This window comes from Neodiprion virginianus, chromosome 6, assembly GCF_021901495.1.
Source record: "Neodiprion virginianus isolate iyNeoVirg1 chromosome 6, iyNeoVirg1.1, whole genome shotgun sequence".
In the NCBI taxonomy this organism is placed as follows: Eukaryota; Metazoa; Arthropoda; class Insecta; order Hymenoptera; family Diprionidae; genus Neodiprion; species Neodiprion virginianus.
In genome coordinates, this window is record NC_060882.1 from 9,439,868 (window position 1) to 9,462,711 (window position 22,844).

Consider the following 22,844-nt stretch of genomic DNA (forward strand, 5'->3'; position numbering starts at 1 on the left):
TTGTTGACCCGCTTCACCACATTATTATTAGAATTTGTTGTTAAAACTTAGTGAAATACATAATATTCAATAGTTCGAAGCTGTTAAAGTGATATGCATTTAGTATTAAGATGGTTGAATGCAATTTCGAAAGAGTAAATTTTCATTTATTCAAAAACACGTTACGTTTTTTTGTTATTTAACCGTATCCTATGACAAGTTTTAGTTTCAGAAGAATGTGCACTACACGGAAGAACAGTAATCGACTATTGTTAACCGAGTTCAGTATTGGATGCGAAACCAACGTTTTGTGCCAAAAGCTAACAATTGCGTATTCGATATGAAACCTTGTCATTAAGGGGTTTTTTGGGTCACTGATTACGGATCTGGATTTGAAATTTCAAAATGGATTATAAAACAATACGAGTGCATTTTACGCAGTTCAGACACTATATGGTACATACAATACGATAAGAAAAAAAGAACATTAATTAAATCCGAAACGATCAAGGCTAGACGATGGTCGAAGTTCCATAAAATGTCCAACTAACTCGTTGTTATTAAAGACTTGTGAAAGGTGCACGTTTTGTTTTCTACGGCCTGTGAAGAGGGGAGAAAAAAAATGAAGCAAACAGGCATGTACAAAGCAAAGAAAACACTGGTTAATAATGCAGGGACTCATTTGACTAATTTATTGACTAACCTTTGGGTTGAGCATCCAGGCTTGGTTGAACCGAAAATTCCAGCTGGTTGGCTGGTTCCTGAGGGGGTGGCGATGCCTCTCGCACGCAACCCATCAGACTGAGAGCTCCCCCTCCGCCTCCACCTCCTCCCCCGCCGCCGGAGGCTGACATCCTCAGCGTCTGTAACAATATTGCAGGAATTCCAGATAACAATTCGTTAACAAGTCGATGCGACAAAGATCGCGACACCTTTTTTATCGGCGTGATGAATTATTCAGGGTTCGGCTTTCGGATCTACCTAACTTATGGAATGCACAGTCAGGTGTGGAAAGTATTGCAAGAATAAGTAAATAAATAAACGCGACGGAACAAAGTTTTAATCAGTGTCGTTTGAGTTAAACTAGCTTTATTCGAGTGCAAAAAAAAGAAAAAAAATTAAGGCTGTTAATAATAGCTGTTTTTATTCGTAAATGAAATTTTCACATCGTTGAATCACAGGTTCAATGTCGGTAAATTATTATGTATAACAATTTTATACGCCGTAGTTTTTTTGGAAACTGACGAAGCCAGTTAACGTGAGACATTTTCCAATAGAATCAGACGAAACATACCAATTTTTCGGTGAAAAGTAGTGCAGTCATCCAATTTTTCTGACGTTGTTAATGAAAAGGTGTCTATAATTGAAATTTAATGTTGAAACATTTTCATCGTTGTTATACGTATGTATATACATAAAACTGCAGCCGTTAATACGTGTGAGCATGGAAGCGTGTAACCCGTGTATATGTGAGTATTCGTACCGCGAGAGCAACGAAGTAAAAACGAGCGTGCAAAAGTAGAGGAGTCCAAGCGCGAGAATGTTGGAGTAAGCACGACATTCGGTGCCAATAAACTAATATATCGTTATATCGCATAATCCATCTTATTATTCCAACAACCCTTCAAGCTCGTACATAATAATCCTGATCGCAGAGACTTTCTCTCATCATTTTATCACTAACAGCGAGTAATCACAGTATAAAGAGCCCCCCCAGTAAAAAACAAAATTTAATTTCAATACGTCATCGTTGAGCTAAAGAAATTATTTATCGAATGTAACAAGTCGATTAGGTACATTTTTTTCTATGTAACAATGTTGGAGCTTCGTTTGGACATTTTGTAAAAACTCTGGCTTCTTTCCTATCCTTTCATGTAAGACTTGGGATTCTTAAGCGTGTCAATTCAGTCTGCCGGATAAAGTGCACGAGAAAAAATTAACGCACGACTTGTTCAAAGGAAATGTGAAAAACGAATGCCTGACATTTGTACTCCATTTGTTTGGAGAAGATATTTCCTTCTCTGTAACATTCATCGTAAACTCTTAGATGGTGCAGAAAACTCTTAGTCATCAATTATTGTCGTGAACATTATGCAGTGATTTCTTTCCCTCATACATATCAGTTTTCCCTACAGAAAGATAAAAAATTTTATTGACACGAAGCTAAAATTAGTCGTATGCTTGTGTTCTTGACAATTATTCACAGAGACCAAATGACATGGACTGTGAACGGTGATTAATACGCGCTCTCCGGTTACTCCAAAAACTTATTCTATTTTTGTGACGACGAAAATGTCGGAGTCAAAGTTCACCGCTTATCGGAATGAACCCGGTTTGGAGATGAGGAACCTAGTTTGGTTTTTCTCTGAGTAAGTTAAGAATATCCGAATAGCAGTTGGTTGACACGTGTTTTACCATTTTTATCTTCTCCTAGGCAGACGGTGAGACAGTGTGATGAATGAGATTTGTTTACGAGCCGCGATATTTGGAGTAAAACTAAGGCTAGGATATTTTTACGTCCCGTGAAGGGTGAAAAATAACGAGATTACCGTGTTCTTAAGAAACAAACATAATCCTAACTTTCTTACTAGTACGTATTTGCACGATACGGTGGCGCACTGATTCTGTGTAAAGTTTATTCATGAATTAGGTTCTATTTTTACCTCAATTTCCGGTGAATCAGACGTACAATACATACATTGTGTCAGTAGAATTGAAATCAGCAGAGCTTCTTCCGTTACATTGAAAGTAAACCTCACCCAATTAGTAGTTAACGAATTTGTCGAAATCGATACAAACTCTTTGAATGAGAATGAAGTTAGTAACGATGCATGTTTAGGAAAAATCGTTACTTCGCACATTTAGGATTGCTTCAATTTTCGTAAACCATGATAAACGATACATACTCATATATTTGGAAAAGTCAACTTTTCGAATAAAAGTCGTATTCGGTATAATTTATCGGTGTTCGTCTTCATGTTATCGTCAAGTCGGCCATAAGAGGCAATATTTGTACCCAGTTCCCGTAAATGATGGGTTTAAAATCGAGTTAGCTTCGTTGAAATATATTAGTTGCGTTGTACTCAACGATCAGTAACATCACTCAGAATGCCGGATGTCTGGAAAATTCACGACCCTACTTTTCCTGAATTCGCTAACTTGATTAAAACTTCCAATCTGACGGTCGCGACGTCTATCGATGACGAATGTGAAAAATGAAAGAGGAATTACAATATAGATATGTAACCTCGTTTCGTTTTGACTTTCGTTTCTGCGTCAGAGAAAAAGAACGAACGCCGACATTTCAGAAACAATTTTAAAAGGTCTTGGGTAATTTGGATTCGATTATACTGTAGCAAAAAATATCCGAGGTTGAATTTGAAAGTGTAATTCTAATCTCGATTCAACAAATTGTCAAGGCAAACGACAAAAATCAATTTGACATTTTGGTATGGTTATTTGTCCAGCAACTTTATGGAAACGAGGAACATTTCGCAAAAATTATCACTCTTTTATCGCCAATCCCGAACTTTGCAGCGTTTCATAAATCTCCGTAGACGCCCCGAGGCGTATCAGAATAGCAATATGATATACGTGTAACATCCTACAAGGTATAATACGCATGTACCTAGAATATTGTCTCGTATACGTACATAAAGCGTCAGCTGATTGCAAGTCAAATGGATCGAATAGCGAGGCTATTAATATAACTCGATGGAAAGAGCATAGCCTATAATGGGTCAGGAGAAGGTTTCCATGGTAACCCGGTGTGCATCGATTCCGTACTCGCCTTGGCTCTCAACCCTGACCTTGCAACAGCAGCTGGATTATTTGCGGGTTGAATTTACCGGGTCTCGCACATTATTGTTCCTGCAGAAATTTTGTGCAAGGTCCGAATTTACCGCAGACCCTCATCAAACTGGAGGCGTCGCTTTTGTCGCCGTTTAAGCGCAGATCTGGTACCTACTTATCAAGTTACCGTACCAGTTTGTGAAAACTGTTAACCTGACCTTTCTCAACAATTTCATCGTATCTTAGAGACCTATATGGGCCGAATTCACACTGCGGACACGTATCGTAATTATTAGAGTGGTCCTTGTTTTGGAATTTTTAGAAATTGATCGTGAATAGATAAATTGGAATTTTCATAACCGATACGTTGCACGCCGGCGTCAAAATGACCCCGCTGCATGTCCATCTTAAATAACACATAAAAAACATAAAAAATAATATGACTTGACCCAAGATAATTATAGTGAAATATCGTGAAAATCGTCAATTCATTCTTTTTCCAAAAGTTCATTTTTTTAGTAGAATGATAAATTTTCCCGTAGTTTGTTGTTTTATGAATGTTTTTTTTTTAGATATTCAAAATATCATTTTGCTACATTGAAATCGGTGAACTAGCTATCGACTTGAAATTACAACGTATTACAATGATATTTATTTTGTACACTTGCATGTACAGTTTCACACATCGTTTTCGGGGTTTCACTTTTCCGCAGACAGTCTGCCGACGCGCAATTAGAAAGTAATAAATTCGTACATGATTCATTGAAATAACATGAATAATAGATCAATAGAGAAAAAAAAAGGAACAAGATATTTTTTTACACCCACCTTCGCATGCATTCTTTCTCATTATAAGTGGAAGTGTAATTAAGTAAACTGCGGAAGCGGAAAGAGTTTGTACTGCAGTAAATTAGAATTTGTAATGAAAAAACTTATTATTATACAGGATAAAAAAAAGAAGTTGATAGTTTTTCATAAAATTTCAAGAACGGTTTCTCCTCGTGTAAAATAAAAGAGGAACGCAATGTACTCCGCAAGTAATTTAAACGTCTATTTACCGAGAGATTTTTTTAATTATTCTCTGTAGTTGCTAAAAAATGACGGTAAAACGGACAAGATCGTTTTTATAATAATATTCAAAAGTTGTTGTAATTTTAGAGTGATTATAGTTCTCAATACTAGACATTTTCCGGTTATTAAGACACTAAACTGTTTGTTTAGTTTACTAGATTATTTCAGTAACACAACTCTATAATATAGTTGCATAAAAATCAAATTACCGCAATAGTTACAAGAAAATGTAGTTCGGCGTGACCTCATCCATAAAGTATAATAACACGTGTTGGATTATTTTCTAGTTACAACAACATCGTGATCCATTTTCATTTTGCGCCTAGAACGACATATTTTGACTATGGTAAAAAATAACAACAGTTGATCAGAACTAAATTTTTCCTTAATGTTTCTTCGCGTGTGAGGTTTCTAATTTGTGTAACATTTCGATACAGTTAACGGAAGATAACAAGATCTACGATATCTCAATGAAGAAGAGATAGAGGCAATTATTCAAATACCGATACAGTAGTAATAAAGTATATTCTGGTTTGCTTATACTTTTTTCAGCGCGGTGTGTAACACGGGAAAGGATCAGGCCCCGGATTGATGAACGACGCTTTACAAAGTAACGAACACGCCGCGAGCCAATCACACTGAGGTGTTTAATTACGACAGCCGACCTACGGGGCACAAGAAAAATAAAGCAAAGCGAATGAAAATATGAATGAAATTAAGAGACCAGAGATGAAGGAAGAAAAAATTATTATATATTTATGTATAAAACGACGATAAAACGAAAGGTTAAAGTGAGATGAACGAGAAAAAAAAGAACACAATTAGTTGTGAATAAATTATCTGGTTTGCAGCGCTCGCACTGGAATAACCAAATGTTTAATTAATTCTTGCTGAATTTCGCCAGCACGCTATATCCTATCATGTTATATGACCATTTTTATACGGCAATGACCTAATGTCGGAATATACAACATAACGTTATTTGCTCATTATAAATGGGAGTGTAATTAAATAAATGTTTTTCTTGGACCGAATGATGAGTATTAGAAAGAAATCTCTTAATTTAAAATTTCTGCACAGCAAGTCAGTATTTTTTAAATGTTGGCATTTCATGATTCCTAAATTTTTCCTTCTTCTTCTTCTTCTTTTTGTCATAATTCTCGTTTACCGGTGGAAATAAATTAGAGGTCACGAGTAGATGAAGATAAGCTTTACATTATGCATGCTTTCGACAAAGTATCGTGACGGAAAAAAATACAACCGATTCATTTCACACTTCCGGATGCTTTTCAGTATTTTTCATAGAAATTATTTTTGAGTATGTATATATGTGTAATACAAGAAACACTAAAGATATGAGTGTTATATTTTGGGGCGCTGTAGGGTTAGTTTCTGTTTAAACGGGTCTTTCATTAATTGTAAATAAGAAAACAAGTTGATACTTGTGGCCTTCTTTCAGACTGAAATACACGTTTCATCCTCTTCATCCTTTACACGATGAAATCTTCCATAAGTATATATTTATTCGTTGATCAGAGAGATTTTTGTTGACCAAATATTCGAATGTAGTACGTATATACTTTTTATCGCAGCACCTAAATTGACATTGAACTTGATTCTGCGATAATGTCAACTCCATGGCCAAGCTGATTGTTACATAGCGAATCGATTAGTTTGTCGAATTTTTTCGCTAAAGCTGAAACTGATTGTTAAATTGATAAAAATTAGTCAAAGTGTATTACCTTACTGATCGATCGACATTTTAAATTCGGTTCGTGTACTCGTGTCCCGAAAATCTGTAATCAGAAAGATGAAAAATACGGTTAATTTCACTTTTCCAAATAGGTATATGCAACACGCATACTTATATATAAATATATCGTATACGTACGCAACTATTCTATTTCATTTACTAGCTAGCGTGCGGGGTTTAATTAGGTGTTCAATTACGGGACAAACGCTGTAAATGACCCCGGCATGAAAACACAAGGTCTGGTCGTTTGTCAGGCCCGAAAACTCGTCAGCCAGGAGAAACACTTCTCCAAGCTTTCCGTCAATTCTCTTATTTTCCTTTCTACATTTTCCACACATTTCCTTTTCCTTTTTCTCATTTCTTTTCTTCCTATTTTTTTTTTTGTTACTGTTCGTTCTTTCCTTTTTCTAACCGAGGGTGACGAATGTAACGTGTATTTTTGGGCTCGTGCGCCCAAACGTTTCCTGTCGAGTACGCGAGGCAAGTTAAAATATATAAATAGGCAAGGCGTGGTGTCTCTAACTCTCGTATGTATCCATAAAGACGCGGCCTCCTCGTCCCTCGCCGCGATCCTAAATATCGAACACCGACGAGGATTGACAGCGAGGAAATTATCAATTCATACGTCTTATCGTGAAAAATTCGCGCGAGGTATAGACGTGAACATGGATTCCTGCGAATAAGAAAAATAAAAATTCTAGGTGAAAACGTGTGAATTATCGACGTTGGTTAACGCAGGGTGTCCACAAATATCTGGAATAAATATTAATTCTATATTCGATTCAAATTCAATTCGAATCGAGGAAAAATATAATTTACAAAATATTCAGTTTAAGCCAATTTGTTTTCTCGATGAAAAAAAGTAAAAAGATATTTTCAGTATTTTCCATAACCAAATTAAAAATTCCTTGACAATTCCAGGTATTCCAGGTCTTCCAGATGTTTGGCCACCTTTTAATGGCTCAAACGTGTCTCTGAATTTCTTTTTTTCCAAACCAACAGTCTACCTAGCGAATTTTTCAGTCAAAATTCACCGTGCAAAGGGGAGTCGATAATTTCTACTGATATACAATTTATTCAATCGTTACCATACGATTCCTCGATTGATTCTACACTAAATATGCATTCAAGATTCTTAATAAACAATGATGTAAAATAAGAATATAGAGAAAATAAAAAATAATTTATACACGTGCAGCGACGATTGTTGATCGAAGTTTTTAATTTTTTTTTTTTTCTAACAAAATGGTGATACCGCTTATGAAGATACGGAAAAAAGATAGACACAAATCGTTCCATACTGTGGAACTAGCCTAAAAATATTCTAAGTAAAAACTAGAAGTTGTGAGAATGTTCCAGGAATTTTGAGACCGTGTAAACACTCTTTCGATTAACCAAAAAAAAAAAAAAATTGAAAGCGCTGAAAGAAAATGGAAAAAGATCGGCTCATCATGGGCCTGGTTTTGAAATATTTAAAATAGAACATATAATTTATAAGAATATTTAGAGAACCTAAGATTAAAAAATCAAAACACATCCTTATCGAAATCGCTTCAAATATTTATAAATAATTGAGCAGTTGAATAAGAAAATCTGAAAAAATTCAGAGTACTGCTTCAGATTTGGGAGACAATTGCATAAACGTTTTTAAACAAACTCAGAAATGACGAGGGTCAGACGTTCGTCGGGTTCGCATGGAATTCTCCATACATATATACATGTACTACGCTATTAAACACCGTACAGCGCTGCAAAACTCGCGGAACAAAGTGCGTAATAAGTGGGATTTCATTTTTCTACAGCAGGCGTTGGCACATGCATACATACATACTTATATATATATATATATATATTATATATATAAGTCGTACATCTGTTGTGCATACGGGATCCACTCTCATCAACTATACAACTCATGTACATATATAGTAGCTATATATGTATGTACATATATATACATACTTGTATTATCGTAGATATATCGGTACGTATAATACGTACGCACATAAGCTGCACTTGTGCTGTGCACCCGTGTTATATTGCACTTTTGTTAGCACGTTAGGAGGCAGCACCAGTGCACACTCTCAACGAATAAAGGAACTCCTCCGCTCGCGGAGTAGAATTTTCAACGAGGTTTGTAATTGCGCAAGGATTAACTGCATCCGTGAATGAAACGTGACAAAACGACCGAGTCTGCGATAATAAGTTTGAGAAAAATTTAGCCCTGCGGTTATACGCTGTGATCGAGACATATTTTTATTCTTTTCCGTTTAGGAATATTCATTGGTCGCAATGAGAAAATATTACTGACTACTGAATAGCGAATTTCAAGTGAGAAAGTTGCAACGAATAAATATATTCTATATAGACGGTGAGGCAAATCAAGAAACACCATCTTTTTGTCTTAGATTTATCGACAGTTATTTCAATTTACGTGGACAAATATTTCATTGTTGAAATAAAGGTGGAGGAATTTTATTTTTAATTACAACACCTGTAACGTGTCAGTCATTTTCGCGGTAGTAGTAATTATTTAATGTAATATACCTATAGCGTTTGAAATTTTTCATAATTAGTATTGTATTTCTTTTGTATGTAATTAGTCGGACTTCTTGAATAGTCACTGTACCGATATTTTTACTTTTATTTCCACTATTCGAAATTGCATAAGCTACAGACTTGAAGTTTTAGGCGTCACGGATATAGAATTAAATAGTTGGTGCAACTGATATTTGTCTTCCGTATTATAGCAACGAATACATCTACATTTACCTTAAATATTATCAATTGCATTCTTTTTTTTCGGTTATACACTTAGAGAAATTTCGTTTTATTATAATCGTTAAGAAATTAGTCAAGCAGATATCGCAACAATGAAGTTCGAATAGGTTGCAATCCAGTTTACTATATACTTCCAGTTAACCAAGTTCAAGTTAAATAATTTCATTTTTGCACCAACATCAAGACACGGACTAAAGATTTTTTGGTATTACGTATACACAAGCCATTTTCATTTTATATTCAAAATCATATTTTTTGGTTATGGTAAAAAAAATGAAAACCGTTAACCACACTACATTACGACTTGTACTGCAACTACAATTTTTCTCCTTGCACGTAGGAATTTTGCGATTGTTTACTAGCAATAAGCAACGGGCAATAATCACTAACGCACCAAATTTATATGAATTATGTATACAGACTCAATTATTGTTACCTCACATCATATTTAACTATTATTATTGATATTATTGATATTATTATTATTATTATTATTATCACAGGAGAAGGCGCGACGAACGAAATTTCAAATGTATGACAAGCGATAACGGCAGAATTTTCTGGCTATATCTACCTTGGCTCTCTATTTTCCAACGGCGTTCTCTATGACTCATCGGGGCTAAACAATTATTGACAATATAGTTCGATATCGCCCGCAATATCCCGGAGTGCGGAGATACCAGAACTTCTCGATAAAAACAACATGGGTGTGCGAATGAATATGTGTATATATGTACATCTATAATAACGGTTCATTCTTGAAATGCTTAAAATTTTTTTTAAAGTTCGTCATCTCGAACGAGATGTCGAGGGTAAATTTTTTTTTTCCAAAACTCGAGTGTATCAATCGATTTTTTCGTTCAAAGTTCTCAAAAATACTACATACTATCTATTCCTGAAATTTCGAACCCGCGGACTGATCCTGCGGAAAGGATTCTTTCTATATTTCTCAACGATCGTTCAATTCAAATTCATCAAAACACCCCGAGGCGACATGACAATCGATTCTAGGCTCGCATTCCTAGGTATTATACGTATAATTCTCTAGACTTTGCAGTAAACAATTTACGCAGAGATTTGCAGAACTGTTCCGTCGGTTTGCAATATCTACGTGGGCGTGCATAGTTAGGTACACAACTCTTATCTCGTTACTTCGATCTTATAACCTATTATAACTTACGAACCTTAACGCGGCCTGCATAGTACTCCAGGTATATTACACATGTAGTCGTGTTGAGCTAAACTCCTTCCGCGACTATAAATAACAGGTTTGATTTTTTGTTTCATCTCATTTTCTTTTTTTCTCTTTTGTTATTATAATTTATAACAAGAAAATAAGAGGTATACATGTAAGGTGAATGGGGAAGCCGTACAGTCTATTCTCAGGTTTTACCTTACAGACGTTATACAAGATTTCTATTTTTGTTTTATCATGCAATTTTCTATTTCCTCTCAAGGTGGGAAAATTCTTCTCATTCAAATGATGTACCCACCTAACAGACTCATTCATGGACGGTTTCTCTTTTAGACTTATTTGTTTCTTTTCTTCGTCTTTTCCTCAAGGGAAAACGAACTAGAACTTATGTAAATGAATAAAAAAAAGTCCCTCAACCTGGAATAGCCGATAGTTTAACGGTAATATCGCGTTAGGTAAATCAATGCCGCATATATATATATATATATATATATATATATATATATATATATATATATATATATCACTAGAGAGGGCGGCAAGTGTCAAAGGTTTTCAGAGCCCTCCGAGACGGCTTTGCTATCTTACGGAATGCAATTTGAGAGGTTATATGGGCGTCGGGAACATATATACATACATACCCATGTATAATACGTGTTTAGTGCAACACGAAGCCGAACATATTTAAAATAAACCATAGCTAGGAAACATCTTCGAGAGAATTTGACCGAAGAACAGATTTTTTCTTATACCTGCGGTCAGAGTGCTTGCAGCTTGTAAAGTTTCCCGCATTGTGCAGCGACTCAGCTGATCTCGATGATTTTGTACTAGTTGAGAGTAGGTATATATGTTGTTATATTACAGAAATCGTGGGATACAAATTACACAATTTATACCGATACAGTTGTTTATGAAATGCAAATGAGTAAAGACTCGCATTTTCTTTCTAGACTAATTTTTCCTTCGGTTAGTTGAGATGGTTTCGAAAAAATTTAACTAAATACATAAATGGATGTTACTTTTTTTTTTTTTGCTTAACTATGTTAAATACAGTTGGGGAAAATATCAACTACCGTTTTACAAGTTTGAAAGTTATACTTCAATTATACTGATTATTTGTTTCAGTGAATAGTGTGTAAAGAAAAACGAAGTTAGAAATTTGTTTGTAACAATAATGTGTAATTCATTACACTTAAACTGTGTTTGGATGAGCAGCTTTGCAAGTGTTGAATCTTCATAGATACAATTATAATCATCTATGCAAGCCGCTATATCAAAACAGCGCGTGTCTGGGAAAAGTCTACCTATAATATAGAATTTAATTTGCGTTATAATTTAATCATGTTTGTAATACGGGTATAAGAACGTAATGTTTTAGATTATATATGTATAAACGGTATATACACGGTAGTAAAACTACCGTACAAGGAAGTATTAAATTAAACGTTTCTTGGGACGGAAGAACAAGAAGAAGAACAAGAAGAAGAAGAAGATGGAGTAGAAAAAACAAAGTAAACGAAGAACCAGGTACACGTATGAACGTGTTGAAATAATAGACCGGTGAGATACCGTTACTATAAAGTTGCTGGCTAAGAAAAAAAGAAAAAAAAAACTTGATTCATTGTATTGAAACGGTTAAAAAATCTCAGGCTGCGTAGATTTACACAAAGCACGTTGCAAGTACTTGATATAATATATAGAAACGTGAGCCTCATTGCAAGTAATAAATATGTATATGCTGCTGCTGCACACATGACGAATGTATCTATGGATGTGTCGGGTCAGAGATCGTGATTATTTTCCTCGAATGTAATACGTATATATATGAGAAGTAGTAGATACATCAACTAGGATGCGATTCATGCGTCTCGAGGCGTCGCGACGTCCGAGTTGCTGCCGGTTACCGGACACGTGACGACACGTTCATTCATCCATTCATTCATTGTCCGGAGATGAGGATGAAATAGTGCAAGCACCGAAGACGAGGCTAAAGCTAACAAATTAGACACGGCTCTGGGGGCTCTTTCAAAACCCTGCATGAATAAGGGTGAAAGTCAATTTGACTTCGCGAAACCCCGTATCATATACATATTCACAGTGGGACACGGACTTCTTGTTAATTAAACAACGTTTTCGAAGAATTCTTGAAAACTCCTCGAATAGTGATTGATGCGATGTTGCTTGTCTAATCCGTGGGTATTGGTAAAAAATTTTTAGAAATATTGATTTTACGATACAGGATCATGTGTAACGACTTTAAGATCAAGCAATTCCTTTCGGTGTACACAAATTGAAATATAATCAAGCACGTCTGCGGAAGAAGGGTTATTTAGCAAATTCCGTTCGTACGTATATGGGGATCCATTATCGAAGGTAATCCATGTACCTACCTACCTAATCACACCCGAGGATAAATGAGACGTTTAAATGTACCCTCTAACTTTCCGCTGCTGCTGCTGCTGCTGCTCCACTCTCGAAAGAAATTTGATTTTGTTCGTTTAAATTCATTACACGATGGGTACTGCTGCTGCTGCCGGTGAACTCTGATTATAAACTAGACCTACGGTATATTCGACATTAGCTCGCAGATACTGTTATACCGGTTGATTGCAATCAGCCTTCGGTTTACCGGCGAAAATATTTTTCACACTAAATCAGTATAACTCGCTGCTGCTGAGGTTCGAGCACATATATAGTGTGTGCCTATAAACTCACAATCAGGACTTCAACCCAGGCACGGAACGTTGTGGTAACCTACTTATTTATGTACATATGCACGTAACGTAATTAATTAGGTGGGAACGTTGCACGTGTTCCAATACATGAAACTGCAAGCTTTCCTCGTTAGCAATAATTCCTGATGCTAGGGAAATTTTGAACAAGAAATTTTTTAGACCACTGCATTCAACAATTTTTCCGTTTCTTTTTCATTTTCTCGACTCCATTTCTATTCTTTTGTTCTTCGACAAAGCGAAGGATAATAGAAGGATACGAATGAAAAAATAAAAAATGAATAATATACGATTCCGGCAAGAAAAGAGAAAAGTGCGGGTAGGTGGGTAGCTTTTTCGCAAGTGCTTGACGGTATTTCGTCGTGATTATTCAGCGAGATGTAAAAATGAAAAATATGGAGGTAAACGTGGTGAAAATGAAAAATGGAAGAGAGTAGAGAGGAACGAAGGAAATATATGTATGCTGTGTTTTGTTTTTCTTGCATCTGCTCTTCTTTATTCTCTTTTCGTTTTTTTTTTTTGCACCCCGCAGCAACGAAAAATGTATACGTATACCAGCTACGGAAATTGAAAAACTCTGGGCACACTCGCATATCCTAAGCTTCCGTTGAGCATTGTTCCAATATTTCTTTGTCTATCTTTCGTTCGTCTAGCCTAGCCAGTCGAGAAATTTCTCGGTAGTTCAGAGATTTCGCGTTTTCCGTTTACATGCCTCGACGTTGGTGTGTTTATTCACTCGCAGAAAACCATTTTCCAAAGTAATGCTGGTGAAATATGGTTTCAGCTGTACCCGAAAATTGTTTCTACGAAAACATGAAGTATCAAACCGACGTTGAAAAAGTTGCATGTGACAAAAAAAAAAAAAAAAATTACGTTCTCTCGAAAATTGGAAAACATTTTAAAAACAGAAACTTAGAAATTGAAAATCCAGCTGTCGATAACATAAATCGAATTTTACGGAGCGTCGTGATTATTCTCCAAAAGTATAATCAATCGATTCCTTCTTTTCTATTTTTCACAGTCGATTTATATATATATATATATATATATATATATATATATATATATATATATATATATATATATATCATGGTCATTACGCAGAAGTCAGGGTCAAAATCTGGAGAAAACAGTCGTTAAATAATGTGCTCAAAACTCAATTTGTTCGTACAATCTCAGATTTAACAATTAAGTTAGCTCACATTCTCTTGTCCAAATGAATATGTGCATAGTGATTAATTACTTTGTCAAGTTCACGCGAGCGTGCGCACACATATGAGTAAGGCAAAATAAACATTGCCGCAGTGTTGGCTCATTTACCTTACTTCAGCAGTGCGAATGATTCATTGTCAATGATCTTATAAGCCGTAGTGTCAGTTTGCGTCCTACTACGCGTCTAATAACACTTCTTATCGCGTAGATTTTAACGATGAGAAGAATGCGAATGAGCAATGGCGATGAAATGCATAGCGGTACGCAACGACGAGTACAGTGAAATTATTCCCGAGTCTGATGCTTTGATAGTCAGTAGGTACTCACAGTTAAACGCGTTCTGGAATCCAAAACTTTGAGCAAATATTAACGAATTGGTATGGGAATAAGGTTCACTTTCAGATGCGTGTCTTTCGTGTTCAAACGCGTATGAGAGTAACGTAAACGAGCTGCCGGCCACTGCAGCAAAGTATTGAAGCTGTGAACCTGCATAAAGAGAAAGTGCTAACAGCGTGTCTTCTAACTGGTTCAAAATTACAACAGTATGAACCGGCAGTCAAATGTCACGGTCCATTAAACATCCCTCACTTTATCGTCACTTGTGTCGTCAAGAAGTTTTCACGAAGTGAGCCACTTTCTTCCGTCAACACCGATGTCTCACGCAATTAGTCGCAGTTCGCGATATCGGGTAATTCGGATATTTTCAAAATTCGGAAGGCTGAGGCGTCACAAACGTTCGTAGATGTAGGTAAAAATTCATCCTCGTTACATGATCTCTTGTAAAGAGAAAACGGACGTGTTAATACACTTTCATAAAATAGCTCAAGATTCGGGTTGCAGTCAGCTCGTTGTCTCGTACCTCCCTCTCCAAGAGCAAACATATTTCAACAAAGTTTGTACAGACGTGAATATCGAAGGGCGACGTTCAACGGCACGAGCTTATGGAATATCTTATACCAAAGAAACAAGCGTAGGTACCGTGGATTCTGGCGGTGGTAAAAAAGCGTGTTTGTTTCTCCTCTGCTTTATTGGTTTATCCTCTAAAGCCCTGCACCCGTACACTCGCATGGTTCTGGAATTTTCTCGAATCAGTCAGGGCTCCTGTTCCGTATACTTTTACGAAAGTAAACGATTTCGAGAGTTTCTATTACTCATTCTCAATGACCAGACGTATCTAGTTAGCCGTTGCGCGCATGGAACACTCGGAATGCACATTAAAAAATCGTTTGCACCGAGACCTGCGTGGCATTCTGTGCGACAGTGCTTTCGGCCTCAATATTCGAGGCACATGTGCACCACCTATCGGCGATCATGTAAGAAATTTATATAAATATGTTCGGGAAGTCGGGAATTCCCTCCGGCGTAACACTGCGAGAGTCTACGTTCCGCGCCTATTTTCTATTCTTGGATGCTCATTCTCGAGGCATCGGGTGTCACTCCTTGTCATTCTGCTCTGTTATACGTAGGTTCGGTCGACCGGGTCGATTCCAAACTCCCTGAATTGGAACATTGCGTGGAAATTTCCGTTGCGCTGATCGTTTCATCTAGTTGGAATTACTTCTACTACTTTGCTCCCAATATTTCCAATTCGAATATTTGAATTTCATATAAAAAATTTAGTATCACAAAACGGATTTAGTCACCCGAATAACGTCTGAACATAGCTTGTGTGGTAATGTAGATATTTATCTTGAAAGAACATGGCCGAATGTCATCGGTTGGCACCAAACGATTAGTCCGAGTTTCAGGCTTGAAAATGATCACTTTAACGGAGTAACTCTTTCTTCTAGTCCGTCCGCTTGACGTAAGATGATCGAGTACCGGTACCAATAAACTTGATGGTTTCTCGGAATCAGCTTACAACGTATCGGAGAGCCTCTAGTCTGTTCTAAGTTAGGTTTCGAAGTGAGCTTCAACGAATGTACATTGAACATGCAGAGTTGGTAAGTCGGCATTGTTTATGCTCAAGTGAACGAGATTTCTCCTTCCTGTGCGGACTTCTTCGTTAGATTAACGACGTGTCACAGCCAAGAGAACGGACAAGGCGAAAGGTAATATATGAAAATGTCACGAGGCATGTGTGTATGCAGGGGTATGCAGGTATGCTGGTATGCTGGACTTGGGAGTGCGCCGCCGACGCCGCCGCGGATGGGTACAACATATCTACCTCCTATCAAGTTACAGAATTGTAAGTCCGCGTGCCGTGTTATGACCGTCCTGCAGGTCTCGATTCACTTCGCGCATACGTGAATAGAGTCGTATTCAAATCCGGTGAGATGGGAGAACGAAGAGCACGAACGATGTTAAATAATGACGAGCAAACACTCGGCATAACTTGGCGAACTTGAAATTAAAGTTGAGTAAGTTCTCGGTATTACAGGATCTCACCGCAAAGTGCAATCCGTGGTTTGAACGTTCGAAATGTCATTGGACTCGCGGTGATCAGCTGCTGACTCACTGATCCCACTGATTCGTACCTTCCCAGATACTCGCCTGTAGGTGGAAGGTTTTAAGAAAGCCGTTAAATTCGGATAAGACGGTGATGAAAAAAGTTTCTCAATTACGCGACGCATTCTGATACTTAATATGAACGAATTGTGACAAGAGAGAATGAATTTATATCCTCCTACGTCGATTGGTGTCTTATCGAGATCAGGGGTGAAGAAGACGGGATACGCGACGTTATAATTTGATGGGATGGATGGGGGGATCGGAAACACCGATAAAAGATCGCGTTTCGAGATAAGGAAAGAAGAATTGCGATTTGATTTCGAAGCGGACAAGCAAAATGCCGGGGCTGTTAAATGCGCGTTGAATCGAGAAATTGGAGGAGAGAAGATTTAACCGTATCTTCAACTTTCGGTTATTCATTTTTCTAGGTGCAGTACATTCAGTTAAATCGGTAAGAAGGTAGTAGAAGAAGAAGAAGAAGAAGAAGCAATCAAACGTTATTATACAGACGTTACACCGATTTCTAGTAGTAAAAATCCAAAACGTGCCGGGACGAGGCAAAGACGACCACGTGATAAAACTAGGGAGAAAACAATTTTCCGAGACTCGGAAGGCACGTTTCGAACATTTCCCAAATTACGGTAAATTATAAGCGTCACTTGGCTTTGGAAGAAATAATCTCTGTAAAGTCTATTATAATGCATGTAGGTGCAATATTCACGCGACCAAAGAATTTTTCATCAATAGCCGAACGGGTCGTACGGGGTTGATTTTAGAACGGATGATAATGCGCAAAGTAGATCAAACGCAGTAATACTTGGATGCGGATGGATACACCCTTCACCGTGAGGTTCCTAACTGTTTGTTGGCCTATTTATACTACCCGCAATGGGATGTCTACTTTGAAGAATACAGAGTAGAGAGATTGGTTTGAAGTTCGTAGAATCAAGATTGAAATACTGGCTCGCAGAGAACGGATAGTATAATAAGAGAGCAGAGGAGGAGGAACAGAGGCGTGGAGAGCTATCTACCTGCAATGTAAACCGCTGTTTGTGAAGAGAGGTTCAAAAGACCTTGCGAATAACATTCGAGTGTTTAAACTATCAAAAGGTATTGATTTATCGGTTAAAAAACCTCAACGCTGCGGGCGATGAAAACCCCAAGAAATATAAACGAGATTTTTTTCGTCTTCCTTTTTTGCTTTCAAGATAATGGTTTGCGCGCAAATATTCGGATGCCCGTCGGATCATCTTCAAGATTGTACAGTCTTCTAAATAGATATCGAACATTCATTTCTCCCCGTCGGAGTGCATATGTAAGACGAATACACGTATACGCTGGGAATAATTGAGAGCAAAGTTTCACTTTCTCACAGCGTAATAGATACACACACTAGGCGAACACTCGGCTATGATATTCAATCATCTAGCTAGCTGCCAATACGATTATACGGGTTATGCAAAGCACCGTGAGAACCGTTGCGTAACTTTGTAAGTATGTGGATGAGAGCTCGGCTAAAGATACCGCAGCCGTGCCTAATTGCGATTTTTTTCTTTTAAAGACAACGGAGAGAATTGTAGAAATAATTGTACGAGATGACGACGGTCTTCTTCGCATTGCCGCGGTGCAAAACGTCGAGAAATGATTCTGCGCGGCGGCGCAGATATACACAAATGCAGTTGAGAAGTTCATATTCCCACGGTGAGAAAGGGGAATAATGAAACTGAACGAATGTATACCGAGTGCAGGTACATAGAATATACATAATGCATATGTTACTGTATACATGAAATATAGTTGAAAGCGGTTATGCACTGCGACACTTTAGAATCGTATCTCTTCAGTAATACATTCGCTAATTAGGCTGTAAATTGTAACGCCAATTACTGTGACCATGCCTTGTTCGCTGGTTGAAAAAAAAAATATACATCGATTTTCACGTTATTTCATTGACCTCCAAGAGGGCACGGTGAAAATTTTATTTGCACTCTTTGAGCGATCGGAAGATGTTTCATTCGTTTCAAAAATTTTATATTCAACTACATGATCCTCGCTCATAAAGGTGTGTGGAGATGCAAATCTAAAAGTATAATCGTATTATTACTTGAGGAAAGCGAGTATATACGGGGAATTCCATGCGAATCCGACCAACGTCCAACCCTCGTCGTTTCTGATTTTGTTTAAATATTTTTACCTATTCTAAAACAGTACCCTGATTTTTTCGGATTTTTTATTCAACTGCTCAATTATTAAAAATCACTCTTAATATTTATAAATAACTAACCAGTTGAATGATAAATCTAAAAAAATTCAGGCTACTGTTTTAGATTTGGGACAATTGCAGTAAAAATCTTCAACAAAATCAAAAACAGTGAGGGTCAGACGCTGGTCGGGTTAGCGTGGAATTCCTCAAACGCATGAACAAGCAACGTTACAGTATATATATAATCTTTCGAAAAACTTTATCGCTTTATAGATAAACTTTCTCGCAGCTAGCTTCATATACATATACACATATATCATTTCTAAGCTGCATTCCTCTCTTGTGTTTATGACAGCACCATACTATAGTTATATGCATACGGCTCTACGTGTAGCTAGATCTGTTTACGTGTTGCGGAGCATTCATATTTGTAAGAGTGCTGCAGGAGTAGGTATAAGATAAGAGAGTACGTATTACGGACAAAAATAGATCGCAGCTATCTTCATCTTTAGAAAACCAGGTAGACAAAAAACGAATAGACGAAAAAAAAAAAAAGTCGAGAGTGGTTATAGGAAGTCGGCTTAATGCAGCGGTAATTATAGACACGTATAACGTAAGGCGTAAGGGGCGTAGATACTCTCGTCGTCTGGTTTGATTTTAAGTGTAATGTGTAACTCGAGGCTAAAACTCAATTATACATGCAGCATTGAATAAATTACAAGTCTTTATACACTTTCACCGCAAAATGATTTCGAGCATCGAATCCAGTCGGTTTTCGATTCAACTTTTTTGCTTTGAAAATGTAAAGAAAAAAAAAAAAAAATGCTATAGTACAAATTTCTAGTTCTAACTTGTTTTTTTAACGAAAGTTTTATTCAGTGGGTACAACATGTGTCCATCTATCATAACCACGAAACGGAAATACCTAGTTGGTACAGGTGATTAGATGAGGCAACTTTCACTGTGCCTCCTTTCGGAATGTAATTAGGAACGACAAAGACCGTAAGGATGCAGATAATCACGCTGTATCATTGTACTCGATGTTATACGTGAATTTCATACACCGTCAGATACATCGTAGGTGGTGAATATTTTTTGCAAAATAAAAAACCAAAAATAATTCAAAATACTCTCAAGAGTTCAAGATTGATTCACTTTTCTAAACCGTTGAGGCATAGATAACAAACTCCGGTAACTACTCCGCCACTACTTGCACCAAGTTACACTTTAAAAACTTACCGGCAATCTTTCAACTTTCAAGAGGCCCGTTGGGCTTTCAAAGTCTGCAGGTTTCCACCCGCCGCGCCGAGTTTAGCTTAGCTGAACGCTAAAAGCGAGCCGAGTTTCTCAACTCTTCAACACGTGAGAGACGCGGTCTGTTATATGTAATACGTATAGGCGGCGAGGCTGACTCTAAACTTCTAAATTACTCGGAGACAGTGGACGTTCTACCTGGGAGCTGGAACTAGAACAATATGTAGCTCTGTTAATCCGAGTGAGTAAGCTCGCTTCTTCCTCAGAACAGACTTTGCCGACAGTCGAACGAACGATTTAGGTAACTAAGGGGAATGGTGTGAGTTTATTTCGAGAAACACGCTGCAGGAAAATGGAGATCAAGTGATTGTTTTACGGTCACGCGTAAACTTTTATATTACTGATACCAACTGACATAACGCATTCGATTTATATGTACCATCGTCAAATTTGACTGCCACTTTTAATCATTATCATCATCGTCATCATCACTCGATTGCCAAAGTCAATTTTCGCCCGATTATATCTGTCAAGTCTTCAATCGTTCAGATAACGTGGCTAACATTCTTTCGGTCAAGATCAGATTTCAGTCCAAGATTGAAACAAAGTCTGTAACTAGAAATTGGAACCTCGTGATAATTGTTTCTTTTTTTTTTTTTACTTTAGTCTGGAAATTAATTAATTCAATGTCAGTGATTTGTATCAACAGTTACAATGCCAAGTCCATCGATTCGCGTATTAATAGACTGAATGCGTTTTCAGACGTTTTGTTGGATCTTTTGTCTACTCTAGATTAACCCGTAAATAAATACGACGCTTTTCAACGGACGGATTTATCTATTACTGGACCGTTATCGTCGGACCTGCGTTTATTCATTGTCAATTACACGCTCGACGTCTCGCATTCCAGATTAGAAAAATGAAAGAGAGAGATAAGTAATTGTCTTTAATTACATTCAATGCCCATTAATCATCCATCTGTTTCAAACAACTCGCCGTTATAACGTTGCAGACTGCAAGAGCAATTCCTTCTTTACTCACAAGATCGAAACCCATCTATTTTATGTAAACAGTAATTATTGTAGAGGAGCGATCGAATACGTTTCGACTTAAATGGGTCATAGATTTACCATCCGTAGACGAGTATTGCTCCATAGTGATTCGATTTTGTATTATACGACCTTTCACCGATTCATTCCGGGCCATGACCTCGATGTATGTATTTCGCAATTGAATATCTAGTTGAGTAGTCGTAATAACTAAAACTGCTGATGTTTAATGTCAATTTATACAAACCGTGAAACGCAAAATTATTTTTAACTGCCTCCAGAGTGTGCGGTATATTTATTTTACAATCAATAGTTTATTTATGTGAATAGATCTCGGTCGATTATTTTACAAAGTTACAAAGGTCTGAGAATCGTTCAAAACTATAATAAACGACCGAGTTCGTGCAAAAGGTGATAAAGAGTAGAATTTAAGCTTCGTTTGTACAGTTCTGTTTAATTCAGAGAAATCTAATGCGGAAACAACGTTTTTACATTAAACAGGAGAAAATAGATAACCTTCCTTACAAACCACAGGAAAAAAATCCAACAACTGAACTTTGCCGAGAGATCTTTTTCGGCTTATAAAAGTTTTTGTTCACTGCTTCGTAAACTTGATTTTAAGTCATATAAGTAGCGACTCGTTGCTGAACAATTAAAATTAAAAGTTTTTTTTTAAACAGCCTTTCATACGGAAAGAATTTTATTTGCTGCAACGTGAATTCGCGATTGATTGAAGTCCATTAAGATAGTGGGAGAGAAAAATCTCTTTCACTGTCTCACTTTTTCCCTACACAAGTATGATACATTCAAGTATAATAAATGTGATACATTTCACGGTTGAGGCGGTAATCTAATTTATCTGTAAAAATAATATCAATTTGCGACTGTGTCTGTGTTACGTACGTAATTCTCAGCCCGAGTTTGTTTCGTAATTCGATCAATCAACTCTCGAGCCGAGGTTAATGTCGCCATTTAACAGGTCACTGAGCAATAATGTTATTTCTGAGTAATGACACATCCAACATACGACATACTCTTCATGCTGTAATGAATGCTTATGCTGATCTATGTTATGCATAATCAAAATAACATTAGTTTTCTTTGAATAAACAAAAATTTTTTAAATGAAGAAAGTATCGATGTATAGTTATAAACAGACTGACAGACCCGATGCTCATATCTGGATTAGTGCCAGATTGTATTCCTGTAAAATTGTTTGACATTATTTTCGAATCATTCTCGAGTTCGGTGGTCAAACTCTGGAAAATATTATTGTGCAGTTTTCTGAAAATCATTCAACTGTGCTCCCTCACCGTGGGCGAGAAGATAGACAGGTTCAATGAAAGGTCAGAAGGAAAGTGGGATACGGAGT

At 37.0% G+C, this 22,844-nt stretch overlaps 1 protein-coding gene across 1 annotated transcript in view; it reads right to left on the reverse strand.

Moving 5' to 3' along the window:
- The window catches only part of LOC124306607 (uncharacterized), an 84,455-nt gene that overhangs the window by 48,625 nt on the left and 12,986 nt on the right, over window positions 1–22,844 (reverse strand). Inside the window, exons 2-3 of the mRNA XM_046767395.1 lie at window positions 6,585–6,638; window positions 683–842 (exon numbers count right to left, since the gene is read on the reverse strand). Coding sequence (XP_046623351.1) covers window positions 683–833 — 151 coding nt within the window. The 5' untranslated portion in view covers window positions 834–842; window positions 6,585–6,638. The remainder of the gene's footprint in view (window positions 1–682; window positions 843–6,584; window positions 6,639–22,844) is intronic.